The sequence below is a fragment of the Bombina bombina genome, chromosome 7, assembly GCF_027579735.1.
Source record: "Bombina bombina isolate aBomBom1 chromosome 7, aBomBom1.pri, whole genome shotgun sequence".
Lineage (NCBI taxonomy): Eukaryota > Metazoa > Chordata > Amphibia > Anura > Bombinatoridae > Bombina > Bombina bombina.
Window position 1 is genome coordinate 337,338,357 of NC_069505.1, and position 16,996 is coordinate 337,355,352.

General features: G+C 37.8%; 1 protein-coding gene across 1 annotated transcript in view; it reads right to left on the minus strand.

Annotated features, from left to right (window-relative positions):
* Positions 1-1,733: 1,733 nt before the first annotated feature.
* Positions 1,734-16,996, minus strand: part of LOC128636363 (uncharacterized) — a 168,405-nt gene continuing 153,142 nt past the window's right edge. Inside the window, exon 21 of the mRNA XM_053689390.1 lies at positions 1,734-2,027. Within this exon, the coding sequence (XP_053545365.1) occupies positions 1,861-2,027 (167 nt within the window). The 3' untranslated portion in view covers positions 1,734-1,860. The remainder of the gene's footprint in view (positions 2,028-16,996) is intronic.

The window sequence follows — 16,996 nt, forward strand, 5'->3', positions numbered from 1 at the left end:
TAAGATGAAAGGAAATTGTTTGCGTGCGAATAAAAACCTATATGCTAACTTCAGCACTTCGGATATCGTGACTGCATTAGGGGGATATTTATTAAGCAGTGGATGCTGCCTTCTCTGCCCTATGTTTCCAGCTCGCCGGAAACATAAGTTAAGAAACAGCAGTCGTAACTTGTCCCCCACCATAACTTGGCCGCAAATGTGCAGGGGGCGACATTGCACAAGCATTTCACAAGAAATGCTTGTGCAATGTTAAGTGCTGACATCGTATGCTGTCGGCATTTAGCTATGCTGGGCGGACATAATTCACTGTTGACCCCTACTTCTTTTTCCAATAGACTTCAATGGAGAGCAATTTAACTAACTAGCACTTATCACTTGCACACTAACCCCCCCGACACTGCGTGGGATCTACAGCATTAAAGCTGAAGTTAATTAGGAATATTTTACATTCAATTGTTCTTCACACAGAAGAAATGTTCTTTTCATTCTGAAAGTGATGGTAAACTCTGCTGTAGTAAAATTGTAGAACTACACTCTTCATTAATCAAATATTTAAACTACAACCTTTTTTGTTTTGTTTTGTACTTAATTTATAATATTTTTGACCCTTTTATAATAATCCTATTATTCATATAGCGCTTATTTTCTCAACCCCCAATAGTTTTACTTCTAGCACCAAAGTGATGTGCATTGCGGTCCCATCCGCTGTACACGTCATCTCCACTGTTCACTGCCAACATGGTTTTGCTTTTAATATAAATAATATATACTGTCTATTAAATATAATAATATATAATATATAATGTCTATTAAATATAATGTCTATTAAATATGCATTGAAACTTACTGTCTGGCACGCACGCACAAAATGTGTAAGAATATGGATTGGCCAGACGTGCAGGAAGAAGTGTGCTGAAATGCGCATGCGTGTATCACTCACATAGACCTAAGCCTGTCGGGCGACACAAATATTGATTAAAAGAGCCAGTAAGGAAACATATTTTTGACCGCAGGTGGCAGGAAGGGGCTCGCAATAGAGCGAAAAATAAAAGGTAGATTTCTATCAAAAATGTAATATACTTTATTACACGAAAATTCGTATGTGAGGTTAATGGGACATATAGATTTATTTGTGCGCAAGATGGGACACATAGTTTACCATCACTTTAAATATATATTTCTATATAAATCTGATTTTTTTTTTGGAAAATATATATCTATACCTATATATCTATATGAATAAATATGGATGGATATATACAGATATATGTAAATGTGGTTCAATTATAGAGCCGGCCTTTCATTGACACATATTTTGATCTTTTTATCTTGTTTTTTAGGTTTTAGAAATACATTTAGATAATTTATTGAATCATACAGGAATATTTTCTCAAACAAATTACGAATATACTATTTTATAAATGCACAAAGTTAGAAGTAATTTTTTTCTTAACACAATTGTATTACTATAATATTTTTAAATGTTCTTTATTTATTTAACATATTGAATTTTATTTATTTTCATATATTGTGGTGAGATATGCTTTCCAATTTTTCAAAATTTAATATGTTGATCTTAAATATCAGCTTTGTTATAAATTTAAGATCTCAACAGTTTCAAACATTTGTATATATTTTCTCAGCTTAGAGTTGGATAATAATAAATTTAATAAACAAAAAAGTCTTGTGCATAACGAAAATTATCTTATAAATAAACATTTTCAAAACAACTATTGTGTTATTTTTGGTTATTATGCTATAATAATTAATGTACACAACAAACAAAATCAAATTTGAATAGAAATGTTCTTCACAAAGCCATCAAAAAACGTTTGATGACATCATCAAAAAGAGACCAAGTTATTCTTTTAAAATAGGGTAAAGTGGCGCACTCGGAACAACTGCAGGGGTCAGTGTTTCTGTAACAGTTGATATATCTGATAGTTTTATGTTTTCCTCTTTGACTTGCAAGGATTTCCATCTTCTTGCTCCTGACTTGGTGTTAAACTCATACATCTGTCCAGTGACTAAATTAAAAAAAACAAAAACACCATAAATAAGTAATAAGAATCTGATTAACATATTTTTAATATATAAAAATACAAAGACTGACCATCTGCTATTGGTTTATACACCTCACCCAAGCTCTGGTGTGCTTATAATAGTGCATTTGAGTTGTATATAGAGCCAAGGAGTCTCATTCTATTTTGAAAAGAGAAGCAGGATAGATCCAGCCCATAAAGGCAAAATGTTGTCGTTAGGACCATTCAACATCGGTACACATTGTAAGTCAATGACTGGCTAAGCATAATATGGCTACATTCTGTAACTAAGGCCTAGATTTGGAGTTTGGCGTTAGCCGTGAAAACCAGCGTTAGAGGCTCCTAACGCTGGTTTTAGGCTACCGCCGGTATTTGGAGTCAGTGATTAAAGGGTCTAACGCTCACTTTTCAGCCGCGACTTTTCCATACCGCAGATCCCCTTACGTCAATTGCGTATCCTATCTTTTCAATGGGATCTTCCTAACGCTGGTATTTAGAGTCGTTTCTGAAGTGAGCGTTAGAGCTCTAACGACAAAACTCCAGCCGCAGAAAAATAGCAGGAGTTAAGAGCTTTCTGGGCTAACGCCGGTTCATAAAGCTCTTAACTACTGTACCCTAAAGTACACTAACACCCATAAACTACCTATGTACCCCTAAACCGAGGTCCCCCCACATCGCCGCAACTCGATTACATTTTTTTAACCCCTAATCTGCCGACCGCCACCTACGTTATACTTATGTACCCCTAATCTGCTGCCCCTAACACCGCCGACCCCTGTATTATATTTATTAACCCCTAACCTGCCCCCCTCAACGTCGCCGCAAGCTACTTACAATAATTAACCCCTAATCTGCCGACCGCAAAGCGCCGCCACCTACGTTATCCTTATGTACCCCTAATCTGCTGCCCCTAACACCGCCGACCCCTATATTATATTTATTAACCCCTAACCTGCCCCCCACAACGTCGCCGATACCTGCCTACACTTATTAACCCCTAATCTGCCGAGCGGACCTGAGCGCTACTATAATAAAGTTATTAACCCCTAATCCGCCTCACTAACCCTATCATAAATAGTATTAACCCCTAATCTGCCCTCCCTAACATCGCCGACACCTAACTTCAATTATTAACCCCTAATCTGATGACCGGAGCTCACCGCTATTCTAATAAATGTATTAACCCCTAAAGCTAAGTCTAACCCTAACACTAACACCCCCCTAAATTAAATATAATTTTAATCTAACGAAATTAATTAACTCTTATTAAATAAATTATTCCTATTTAAAGCTAAATACTTACCTGTAAAATAAATCCTAATATAGCTACACTATAAATTATAATTACATTGTAGCTATTTTAGGAATAATATTTATTTTACAGGCAACTTGGTAATTATTTTAACTAGGTACAATAGCTATTAAATAGTTAAGAACTATTTAATAGTTACCTAGTTAAAATAACAAAATTACCTGTAAAATAAGTCCTAACCTAAGTTATAATTAAACCTAACACTACCCTATCAATAAATTAATTAAATAAAATACCTACAATTACCTACAATAAAACCTAACACTACACTATCAATAAATAAATTAAATACAATTTCTACAAATAACTACAATTACATAAACTAACTAAAGTACAAAAAATAAAAAAGAACTAAGTTACAAAAAATAAAAAAATATTTACAAACATAAGAAAAATATTACAACAATTTTAAACTAATTACACCTACTCTAAGCCCCCTAATAAAATAACAAAGACCCCCAAAATAAAAAAATGCCCTACCCTATTCTAAATTAATAAATTTAAAAGCTCTTTTACCTTACCAGCCCTGAACAGGGCCCTTTGCGGGGCATGCCCCAAGAAAATCAGCTCTTTTGCCTGTAAAAAAAAACATACAATACCCCCCCCCAACATTACAACCCACCACCCACATACCCCTAATCTAACCCAAACCCCCCTTAAATAAACCTAACACTAAGCCCCTGAAGATCTTCCTACCTTGTCTTCACCTCACCGGGTATCACCGATCGGTCCTGGCTCCGATATCTTCATCCAACCCAAGCGGGGGCTAGACATCCACTGAAGAAGTCCAGAAGAGGGTCCAAAGTCTTCCTCCTATCCGGCAAGAAGAGGACATCCGGACCGGCAAACATCTTCATCCAAGCGGCATCTTCGATCTTCTTCCATCTGGTGCGGAGCGGGTCCATGTTGAAGCAGCCGACGCGGATCCATCCTCTTCTTCCGGCGTCTCCCGACGAATGACGGTTCCTTTAAGGGACGTCATCCAAGATGGCGTCCCTCGAATTCCGATTGGCTGATAGTATTCTATCAGCCAATCGGAATTAAGGTAGGAATATTCTGATTGGCTGATGGAATCAGCCAATCAGAATCAAGTTCAATCCGATTGGCTGATCCAATCAGCCAATCAGATTGAGCTCGCATTCTATTGGCTGTTCCGATCAGCCAATAGAATGCGAGCTCAATCTGATTGGCTGATTGGATCAGCCAATCGGATTGAACTTGATTCTGATTGGCTGATTCCATCAGCCAATCAGAATATTCCTACCTTAATTCCGATTGGCTGATAGAATACTATCAGCCAATCGGAATTCGAGGGACGCCATCTTGGATGACGTCCCTTAAAGGAATCGTCATTCGTCGGGAGACGCCGGAAGAGGATGGATCCGCGTCGGCTGCTTCAACATGGACCCGCTCCGCACCAGATGGAAGAAGATCGAAGATGCCGCTTGGATGAAGATGTTTGCCGGTCCGGATGTCCTCTTCTTGCCGGATAGGAGGAAGACTTTGGACCCTCTTCTGGACTTCTTCAGTGGATGTCTAGCCCCCGCTTGGGTTGGATGAAGATATCGGAGCCAGGACCGATCGGTGATACCCGGTGAGGTGAAGACAAGGTAGGAAGATCTTCAGGGGCTTAGTGTTAGGTTTATTTAAGGGGGGTTTGGGTTAGATTAGGGGTATGTGGGTGGTGGGTTGTAATGTTGGGGGGGGTATTGTATGTTTTTTTTTTACAGGCAAAAGAGCTGATTTTCTTGGGGCATGCCCCGCAAAGGGCCCTGTTCAGGGCTGGTAAGGTAAAAGAGCTTTTAAATTTATTAATTTAGAATAGGGTAGGGCATTTTTTTATTTTGGGGGTCTTTGTTATTTTATTAGGGGGCTTAGAGTAGGTGTAATTAGTTTAAAATTGTTGTAATATTTTTCTTATGTTTGTAAATATTTTTTTATTTTTTGTAACTTAGTTCTTTTTTATTTTTTGTACTTTAGTTAGTTTATGTAATTGTAGTTATTTGTAGAAATTGTATTTAATTTATTTATTGATAGTGTAGTGTTAGGTTTTATTGTAGGTAATTGTAGGTATTTTATTTAATTAATTTATTGATAGGGTAGTGTTAGGTTTAATTATAACTTAGGTTAGGACTTATTTTACAGGTAATTTTGTTATTATTTTAACTAGGTAACTATTAAATAGTTCTTAACTATTTAATAGCTATTGTACCTGGTTAAAATAATTACAAAGTTGCCTGTAAAATAAATATTATTCCTAAAATAGCTACAATGTAATTATTATTTATATTGTAGCTATATTAGGATTTTTTTTTACAGGTAAGTATTTAGCTTTAAATAGGAATAATTTATTTAAGAAGAGTTAATTAATTTTGTTAGATTAAAATTATATTTAACTTAGGGGGGTGTTAGTGTTAGGGTTAGACTTAGCTTTAGGGGTTAATACATTTATTAGAATAGCGGTGAGCTCCGGTCGTCAGATTAGGGGTTAATAATTGAAGTTAGGTGTCGGCGATGTTAGGGAGGGCAGATTAGGGGTTAATACTATTTATGATAGGGTTAGTGAGGCGGATTAGGGGTTAATAACTTTATTATAGTAGCGCTCAGGTCCGCTCGGCAGATTAGGGGTTAATAAGTGTAGGCAGGTGTCGGCGACGTTGAGGGGGGCAGATTAGGGGTTAATAAATATAATATAGGGGTCGGCGGTGTTAGGGGCAGCAGATTAGGGGTACATAAGGATAACGTAGGTGGCGGCGCTTTGCGGTCGGCAGATTAGGGGTTAATTATTGTAAGTAGCTGGCGGCGACGTTGTGGGGGGCAGGTTAGGGGTTAATAAATATAATATAGGGGTCGGCGGTGTTAGGGGCAGCAGATTAGGGATACATAGGGATAATGTAAGTTGCGGCAGTTTACGGAGTGGCAGATTAGGGGTTAATAATAATATGCAGGGGTCAGCGATAGTGGGGGCGGCAGATTAGGGGTTAATAAGTGTAAGGTTAGGGGTGTTTAGACTCGGGGTACATGTTAGAGTGTTAGGTGCAGACGTAGAAAGTGTTTGCCCATAGGAAACAATGGGGCTGCGTTAGGAGCTGAACGCTGCTTTTTTGCAGGTGTTAGGTTTTTTTTCAGCTCAAACAGCCCCATTATTTCCTTTGGGAGAATCGTGCACGAGCACGTTTTTGAGGCTGGCCGCGTCCGTAAGCAACTCTGGTATCGAGAGTTGCATTTGCGGTAAAAATGCTCTACGCTCCTTTTTTGGAGCCTAACGCAGCATTTTTTGGGACTCTCGATACCAGAGTTAATTTTATGGTGCGGCCAGAAAAAAGCCCGCGTAGCGTTAACAGCCCATCTACCGCCAAACTCCAAATCTAGGCCTAAGATTCCAGTTTTAATATAAAAGCATATGTGATTTTTACAAGCAATTTTTGTTTATATTTTTAAGTGGAAGTGCACTAATACCCCCTATTTTTTTTTATATATATATATATATATTTTATTTTTATATATATATTTTATATATATATATATATATATATATATATATATATATATATATATATATATATATATTCACATGGATATATTTTAACAAAATACAAAAAGGATATTATTATTTTCACAAGTTCACATTTTTCAAATATTTATATTTGAAACTTTGGTGAGACTAATTATTGGTGGAAAGGATAAATCTGCCCAATAGTGAGTGTATAAATATGTTGCCTTACTTACTAACGAGTGATGTAACAAAATATAAAATCACTTTCAGTGGGTACTTCCACTTAAAGGGCTCCATGTACTAATTATTATTATTTTATTATTATCGGTTATTTGTAGAGCGCCAACAGATTCTGCAGCGCTGACAGATTCCGCAGCGCTAGAATAAGCTGCTTTGGAGCCCATGCGGGGCAAGTTCTCACATGCGAGTCTGCTTTATGCAATGTTAGAAGCAGTAGTCATTAGACTGCTGCTTCTTACACTCTCCGCCACCTCTGAGTTGGTGGAGAGAAAACTCCCTGAACAAGCTCGCTAGGGGTGATTGACAGGCCCAGTAGGGGCAGCATTATCCTAATTCTTTCATGTGTTATGATACAAGTTGAGAGCCTTGTCAAGGCCAATAGCAAATGGGATACAAAGGGGTAGATACTGATGTGGATGTTGCTATCTACCCCAGCACTTTCCGGCTCTTAAGACCACTGCTCCTTAACTCATCTGCCACCAGGGCCGGATTTACATCTCAGGTGCCTGTAGGCACAAAAACCTACATGAAAAAAATCTTGTGAACTCTGATATTTTTGGTACAAATACACACAGATGTTACATTTATTTTGTTCTGAAATATAAATATAATATGATGTTGCTCTCAAAGGAAAACATGGAATGTTGTAGATTATATGTAATCTGGGGTCAACACATGTGTTTAAAATTAGAAATTCAATTTACCACAAAACACAAATATACCACACTTACTTAATAAAAGAACAGATTAACAATTTGTAATGTGATGTGTATGTATATACTGTGTGTGTGTATATGTATATATACACCAGGTTTACTCCAGCCACAGGTGCATTAGGAAAGGTGAGCCATAAGAACTGGCCGCTCATAAGTGGAGATAAATCGCTACCGTTCAAAGAAAACCCTCCTCCTAGGGTGGTGCACAAAAGTGGAAGAAGCCTCAAGTCATATTTGATGAAAACTGACCCTTGGAAGAAAGAAAGAACTTGGCTGAAACCCCTTAAAAATGGATGTTATAAGTGCGGGAGCTGCGTGACCTGCAGCTCCCTCCTCACTGGGGAACGATTTCACCATCCTACTACCAATAAGAGCTTTGTGATAAGGCACAGACTGACGTGCACATCTGATTTTGTGGTTTATCTATTGTCCTGTCCATGTGGACGATTCTATGTAGGCAAAACCATCACCCCGTTTCGGGAGAGACTCGCCAATCATAAGAGCGCCATTAGAGCGGCCCTAAAAGATGGCCACTCGGACCAGCCTGTGGCAAGACATTTCCTGGAGCAACGACATGCTGTATCTACCCTTAGGGCTATGCTCATTGATAGGGTGGCCCCCTTGAAACGGGGGGGGCGACAGGAATTCAGAACTCCTTAGGAGTGAAGCCAGATGGATCCATAGATTGAACACACTTGCTCCAAATGGCTTAAATGCCAGTATTGACTATGCTTTATTTTTCTGATGATCAAATGCAATTGTTATTTTTTCATTGTCCTTTTGCTGTATCGGGTGGCCTTAACAGGTCTAGCCCCATTTTGGCACTTGTTCATCTACTGCTTGTCTTCCTCTTGGGTGTCTTTCAACTTTGGACACACTTGACGTGGGTGTTGGGGTCTATGTGGTTTCCTGCTATCCTAAGGTCCCTATCTGGGGTGCACTACTACTACCTCTGACGGACCAGTTGATTGATTTTGTGGCCCCTTTACGGATAGGTGTACGACATAGGCATGTTATGACACCTTAGCCTCATATTAGGTTGGTCCTTTGGATCACTCTGATCCCAGGTTAGGGGGTTCAACCCCACCTTCGGGTATGGGTGTCTGCAATTGGCAGGTGCTTCTTGCCACCACACAACTCTTTTAACGATATGACTAGAAGTCATAGCTGTTTGACCTCCGGTTCCGTGGTCTAGGGGTCCCATATTGTGTCATTGAACTGTAAGGTTTTATGTCTACAAACCAAGAACAGGATATGTGTGCAACAAAGTGACACACAACCGGGCGCTAACTTAAAATAAAATAAGGATAAAAATCAAGCCTGAATATCAAATAGTACTAAATGACACAATATGCATACCCTAGTACATAAAATTTTTTACAATTGTATAAATAATTCAATGGATGTTTTAAATAAAAACCAGTCCATCCTATGTAGAAAAGATCATATATATATAGTCCGTTTTGATGAATTACTTACAGTCTTTGCATATCAGGAGTATTAAATAATATATTATCAAATAGGGTGAATGGTCACTGCTCCTCCAAAGTAGGGGTAGACTCCAGGGTCCCCAACAAGATAAACTGTAAACGATAAAAGGGAAAGAGCGCAGACTCAAGTGCAGTATTTAAAGTTTTTATTCAAGCAACAGACGAATAACAAATTGAACACTCACAAGATGGTGCATAAGTCTATGCATATAATAGCCGATTGCTAAGTCCCAAAAGCCGATCCCTTATGGCAGTACTTCCAGGGATGTATGACAGGTCAGTTCACTTTGCCGGCTTTACAAACGAACACACCCGCTCTGCAGTCGTCTCCAGATTTGAGCAGGGTTAGCCACTTGTTACACGCGCAGAGAATTTTACTAAACATTTGGCTCTGTTACGTGATCAGCTGAGGTGTGTCAGCGGCGTGTGATCTGATTGGCCTCTGCAGGGGGCGGGCTCGCCCTTTTTAATGGCTTATGTCGCGGCTGTTTTTCCACTAATGACTCTGTCATTCTAGGAGTACCATGCGGACGCTGTGTTCCGCACGAGTTTAGGTAAGAAGGGCTATGGCCCGTGATGTGTTTCTTTAACCCCATATGCTTACTGTGACTGTTGCTGTATGAACTTTTGTTTATCGGTGAATGGCTCACTGATTCACCGCGGTTTACGGCAATGATAGTATGTGTATTAACATGGCTCAGGTTGGGGTTTCTTAATCGTATAAGCTTATTATGGCAGTGTGCGTGTAGGTTAATCACCATGGTTAATTAATGTACTGATGTGTTTTTGGGTTTGATTATGATTTGAGCTGCTGAGGATGTTGCAGAGATAACTACAAGGCTCCCTTGAGGTCTGTTACTCAGCGGTTAATTGTTCCTATTTAGGTTATTGTCGTCACTATATGACGGATCATTGTCGGTATGTTGTACACCGTTGTGGTTACTTTTCCTAATAGATGTGTGATAATGGAGTGGGTGGTCCGTGGATGGCGCCCACTATGGTAACTATCGATTGTCCTGATTATATTTTGTATATGAGCATAGATATAGGATTAATGTGGGGTGAGTTGTAATATTTTGAGTTTGCTGCGTGCTGTCCCGGCACCATTGAGTCTATTAATTGAACTATTGCTAAGGCTTATTAACCCTTACGTCAGTGTACAATGATGTATGCTAGCCAACTGGCGTTTCATAGCAAATTACTAATATGGGAAGCTTATGTACCAAGTGCACTATGGTAATTCCATATGTGGTCCTTTTTCTGTCTTTTTGTTACAGTTTTATTCTTTTTGTTACAGTTTTATTCACTTTTGGCTTTCTTTTCCTCCTTTTGTCTGTTCCATTTTTCTTTCCTCTTTTGTTCACGTCTCCCTTGGCAGCTGGATGTCATGACTTCTCTGTTTCAATTGAAGCATTTTTAAGTTTCACTTGGGTTACTATGGTCCTTCTTGGTGGAGGGTCACGATTCCGTGTATACTTGGACATTGCATGTTTGTAATGTGTTTTACCATATTTTTTCTGTTTATGTTTTTAGATTATGAAACTTGTCTTGAAGAAGGCCTAAGAAAAGGCCTAAACGTCGACAATATACTTTTGTTAGAACTACAATAAAAGATTACCTTATGTATGAAGTCCTGTGAGGGCCCTCCTTCTCTACTAGTATTATATGTGTGTATATATATATATATATATATATATATATATATATATATATATATATACACACAAATCCTCCGTGTGTGCCTGCACTCGCAATACAGTAGGGTCATCAACCAGGGTGCTAAGTCGTTAGTGCACACAGTCTTACTTCAATCAGGGACTGCACTCGCTGGATTCAATTCAAAGAATGTTTAAATCTTTATTGTGGTAACGTTTCGGGGTTCGCAGACCACTTCCTCAGACCAGACAACAGTGTAAGTGAAAAACAGTGCAATATATAGCAACAAAACCCCACCCACCAAACAGTGGGAATTGCGCCAAAAATTAGTAACCATAGTAACACACAATTGGCCACAAGAGCAAATAGCAATAAATGAAATAGTTACCAATTGACAATATAGTAAATATGTACATCACATGAACCATAGCCCTATGATATATGTAAATACTTATACCAGAATACAAACAATAGTTTTAAACAAAAAAATAAAAAAATGTGTACACATTTCATCTGATATTTAAATATAATAAGAAACAAAGTAACCTTATAAGAAAGAATACACCTCTACTGTGAGCAATGTATATTGGCTCTATGGGAATAATCACATTTGTATCTATCGCCGTTTACAGCTCCGGCAGCTATAGTCATAATAATGACTGCTCAGACAATATAGTACTGGAGACACCATGCTGATGAGCATACTATGGGCCTTATATGCATTCATTCAAGGATCCAAAGTAACCCCGTAATGTATCTATCTAATTAGTCTTACAAGCATCGTATAGCGTGTCGTGTCGTGTCTATCAAGAGATATGGGGGCAAAGTGTAGAATAGATACATAATTAATAAAGATCGATGCCACAGGCTTAGCATTTAAAGGATTAACATATTTGTGCAGCTCAATAGACATTGTATAGACAAATGATGTTCGTGAAGTATGAGCACTACTTATTTCTAAAATCTCGTACCGAGCTAGTTCACCTCCTGAAACCAGTTGCAGATAACCTGATGTGTCGATGTACGTCAGACAAAAAACAGGCGCGGATCAGTACAACCCGAGGTCTGTGGGGTGTAAAAGTGACAAGCATGGCTAATTAGCATAGCCTGCTGACGTCACAGAGCGAGTGAGCGTGCGCAACAGAGTAAACAAGTAAAAACAGGCGCGGATCAGCCTGATCCGCTAGTCAATGGAGTACCTAGACAAACAGCATGGCTAATTAGCATAGCCTGCTGACGTCAGGAAAGGGGCGTGCGTGCTCTACAAAATAATGGCCAGCTGTTAGGGCAGAGAGACAAAAGTAAAGTTCAAAACTACGTGTATGAGACAAATAACATACAAATGGTTCTAGCTCATGGGCTATGTGTTGATCTATATGAAAATGAATCGCGACGTGTTATCTAATGGAGCCAATCTGTCATAAGATCTGTGTTATAAACATCCCTCCATCCTTAGATATCAAAAGGCAACAACAGTTAATCAGCAAACAAATATTAAGAGACAGCAGAAATACATAACATCAATATAGTTAAACTGATAGACCGATCCACACGTGGCATGAAATGAAATCAAATACATCCCTATGGTTCACTTGTGCCCGAGTCTAAGATTACTCGTACAGTGGGACCTCAATCATGATATCATCGGTCTCCTGTTTAAAAATGGCAATCAAGGGACAATTAACCAAGCAGATACATTTTAGTAGTCCATGATTAGGCTGTATTGAACACACAACAGACCTATTATAGTCTGCATCAGTGAGAGTAAACATGTTGTTTCTGTGTGCAGAGGTATCCTTAGTCATTTTTTTCATTCTATTATGTCAGAGAGACAGGGTTTGTTATAGAGTGGAGCTGCTCCAACATATGGGCGGCATTCCAGAGGCCTCTCCATGTCTAGATATAAACCTGCATAATGGGGTAATCAATAGGCCGGGCTGTATAGGGGTAGCAATCTAGGTATTTGTAAATAATGGTAAACAAACATCGTTGTGGTTCAGGATAAGAGTATATCCGCCATTTAACCAAATTTGTATGGTTGTCACCCGTATGGGTAAATGTTTGTTTGAGCTGTATGTTTGTTTGAGCTGTATGTACCCCATCCCTACAGGTTCTGAAATGACCGAGTGGTAAGAACTAGGAATAGATAGTTAGTGGCCACCTATGGTAGTTGGCGATTAGGTAATTCCCCTAAGTAGATGCAATTAGAGAAAACAGTGCCAATCATTGGACATATTGAGACCTCTTGGGTGTAAGGTACCTAGTCTATGTATCCATCTAGTACTGTTTATGACTAGTACTGCTGTTGAGGCAGGTTAGTCATTAGAAAAAAGAATGCTTTTATGCACTGTTATAACATTTATTTCAGTAGTTTAAATAAGTTACTGTGCCTTGAACAACTTGAGAAATATTGTACGTTAAAAATTAACTTTTATTAATCACTTTTTTAAAAAGACAGCTTTGGTGGATGATAATGCTGCCCTGAAGATTTAAAAACACACTCACTGTGCTACGTGAGAAAACAGCATGTTGTTATTATGCTACAGAAGTAGAACTGGTAGTACTTAGAGCAGTAGATTGTAACTGAGAAATATTCTCAAGAGCTAGTATGGAGAGCTATAGTCTCTTGGTCCTATGTTGCTCTTAATAGTATCTGGATTGCTTTTCTTATATTTGTGATTGAGAGTCTTTATATTATAAAAACTATATATTAACGTTATACTGTTGCCCTTGAACTTGGCAATCTAAGACTGCTAATATATGTTGGTGCTTAAAGTGTGAGTACTGACTAAGGTGGCAGCTTACACTGGATAGATATAACAATCTTGCTGCTTTAGGTTATTTTATGCATCACCAAACAGTAGAAAATAGGTACTGAAACAGTTTTTTAGAGATGAGAGGTATTGTTTAAAGGCTATCCCCTCTGTAAAATATCATAAGTTATGATATAGCATCTATTAGTCTTATAACATAATGTTAGTGGAATACTGCCTAGGGAGTGATCTGAACCCTGCAGGGTATACAATAAATTTTCTACCAAGAGCCAGTATATGTGAACACCTCTGGCTGCACAATGCTAATAATTATGTTGCTTCTGTATGATATAAATGTAAGATTCCTTATATTACGGTCATATACAGATTGTATTATTATTTCTAAAGCTATGTGTAGCCTGGTATGTTATGGTTTTAAATAAAAAGCTGGTTCTTAGAAGCATTTGGAGTTAACCATGTAATTCAGTCAGAGAAAGACTGACACCTAAGGCTGTAAACAATTTCCACTACATGAAATCAGGTATCCGACTGTTTGCTCAATATTAAGTGCCTAATCTAAATTGTATTGAATTAGGTATCCTGTATATACTATGTTTGACAAGCACAAAGCGTGCCTGCTAAGTAACAATACACCCTATAGTTCAATTAGCCGTAGTCAGCGTAAGCACCAAACTTTAACAACTTCTACTTCGTTTTAAATTAAACGTTTATAGCATGCTGTTATTTTAAATTATTAACCACTAGTGAGGCCAGTTAAAAATTGAGGAGACCCCTGACGCGGCGTTTCTCTAACGCTTCCTCAGAGGGGTTACGCGGGCCGACTAACATCCGGTATTTTATAGCCGGTGTTTTGCAGAATACAGAGTTCTGATTGGGTCGCAACTTGGATTATGCATTGGCTAAGGTTCATGTCAATCATCCCAGATGGGATGGGAGATTTATCGTGTACATAACGAAATGGAAACAAAATTCCAGTACTCGTATTCAGATTGTCACTGTTAGAAGTAGCGGATACTAAGTTACTACTTTGACAATGTGAGAATCATGTGAGTTATTTTTCTGTTATGAGAGGTTACTGGATTACTTATGTATGTTGGAATGAAAATCAAACTTGTTTATCATCATGCAAAAATGGACTTGATAGACACGCTTTGTAAAGGATGAACATATTATAATTTAGATTATATGTTAGTACACCTGAATGAACCAGCATACATAACAATTGGATAAGACCAAAAATTATTATAATCATTGAAAAATCACTAAATGAGAAATGAACTATAAGGTGCATTCCTTTTATGTTTCCTTTATGTATAATATGTACCAGTACATAACATATTACAATGGTGATGAACAGCACAGTCTTTTAACCTTAGAGGCTGATTCGAATTGAAAAATAGTGCCATTAATCTATTGTGCGTTGATTGAGTACAATAAGTGTAAAGATTATACTAATTTGTTCAAAGTTATGAATTACATGAATTATGTTAGTGATCAAGTGAAAAAATATGTAAATACATATAAAAATAAAAATAAATATAAAACATTTTTAGTGCACAAACGCTTATTCTAATTTGATATGCTAATGTGATATTCTTCTACTAGCTACTGTGAAATTACTGTGATTTATTGGGTTTAGATTCAAAAAAGAAGAAAAATAATAAGAAAAATAATATGTGATGTGAATGGTGTTGGGAATATTAATTCCACCAGTGAGAATATTCGGTTAGAAACGACTTGTGCTAATATTTTAAACACCCTAAGCCTAATTTTATTAAGTCATCTTGAAGTGTATGGTACCGTGAACATAAGTTACTAGTGACACCCTGAACATAAAGATTGCTTAAGGTTGCTAACTGAATTGATGATTCTGGGTTACATGACATATGCTGTATATGAAGAGTATATTTTTTAATAACTCTGAAGTGAAAAAAACATTTATTGTCATGATTCTGTTGAAACACATTATGTTTCCGTCTACTTAGTAAGTATAGTTATGAGATGTAGAGTACTGAAATTCATTTACAGATACACATAATAATTGTTGTGATCATTGAGTCCATTTGGTTTGACACTACTTAATAGGTGTATCCATTTGCACTCCATTTTCAATAGTGTTTGTTCTAAATTGCCTCCTCTTATACCAAGGGTGGCTTTTTGTAACACTGCAAATTTCAGTAAGGAGTCGTTGCTATTATGTTTGTGGAAAAAATGTTTTGCCACACTAGTTATCTGTCTGTTTTTTTCCAGGTCCTTGCGAGCATTTTTAATGTTTCTGCTGTGTTCCATTATTCTAGTTCTGGCCTGGCGTGTCGTCATTCCTACATAGAATAATTTGCATGGACACTGGAGGACATACACGACTCCTACTGTAGTGCAAGAAAAGTGAGCAGATAGTACATGTCTGTTTGCATATTTGTCAGTTATTTCCGTGATTTTCCACACTTTAGGACATATACTACATGTTCCACATGGGAACATACCTTTTGATTGACATGTTCTCTTTGGCGTATGAATATAGTGGCTTGAAACAAGAGTGTCTTTCAGGTTTTTAGGTCTTTTATAACCTATAGATACTCTGTCCCCAATCTGGCTTGACAGTAAAGGATCATTTTTTAATATATGCCAATTGTTGTTCAAGATGTTAGTTATTTGTTTGATTTGTGGATTATATGCTGTTATTAATCTAGGTTTGTTGTCCTGCTTTTTTTGCTTTGGTTGTAATAGTGCTTGGCGATTCATTTGCATGGCTTGTGTTTTTGCTCTTTTAATAGAACGTTTGCTATAGCCACGATCTTGGAGTCTGTTTGATAGTGTTTTGGCTTCATGCTTAAATGTGCCAAGGTCTGAACAGTTTCTACGTAACCTGGTAAATTCACCTTTTGGAATAGCTTTAAGGGTACATGGAGCATGGGCGCTTGTATGATGTAGTAGGGTATTGGTGGCTGTTTCCTTTCTATATATGGTTGTACTTACTTTACCTTCAGGATCTACTAATATTTGTAAGTCTAAGAAGTTTACCTTCTGCTGGCTGTACTCATATGTGAGTTTTATGTTCAATTTGTTGTTATTCAAAAGATTCATGAACTCAATCAATTCCAGTTCTGGCCCTTCCCAGATAAACAGGATGTCATCGATGTAGCGCATCCAACAGGGAATGTGCTGCATATATTTGTCATTGTCACTGGTGAAAACTGTTAAATTCTCCCACCACCCTAAGAACAGATTAGCGTATGTAGGTGCACACGCTGTACCCATGGCGGTACCTTG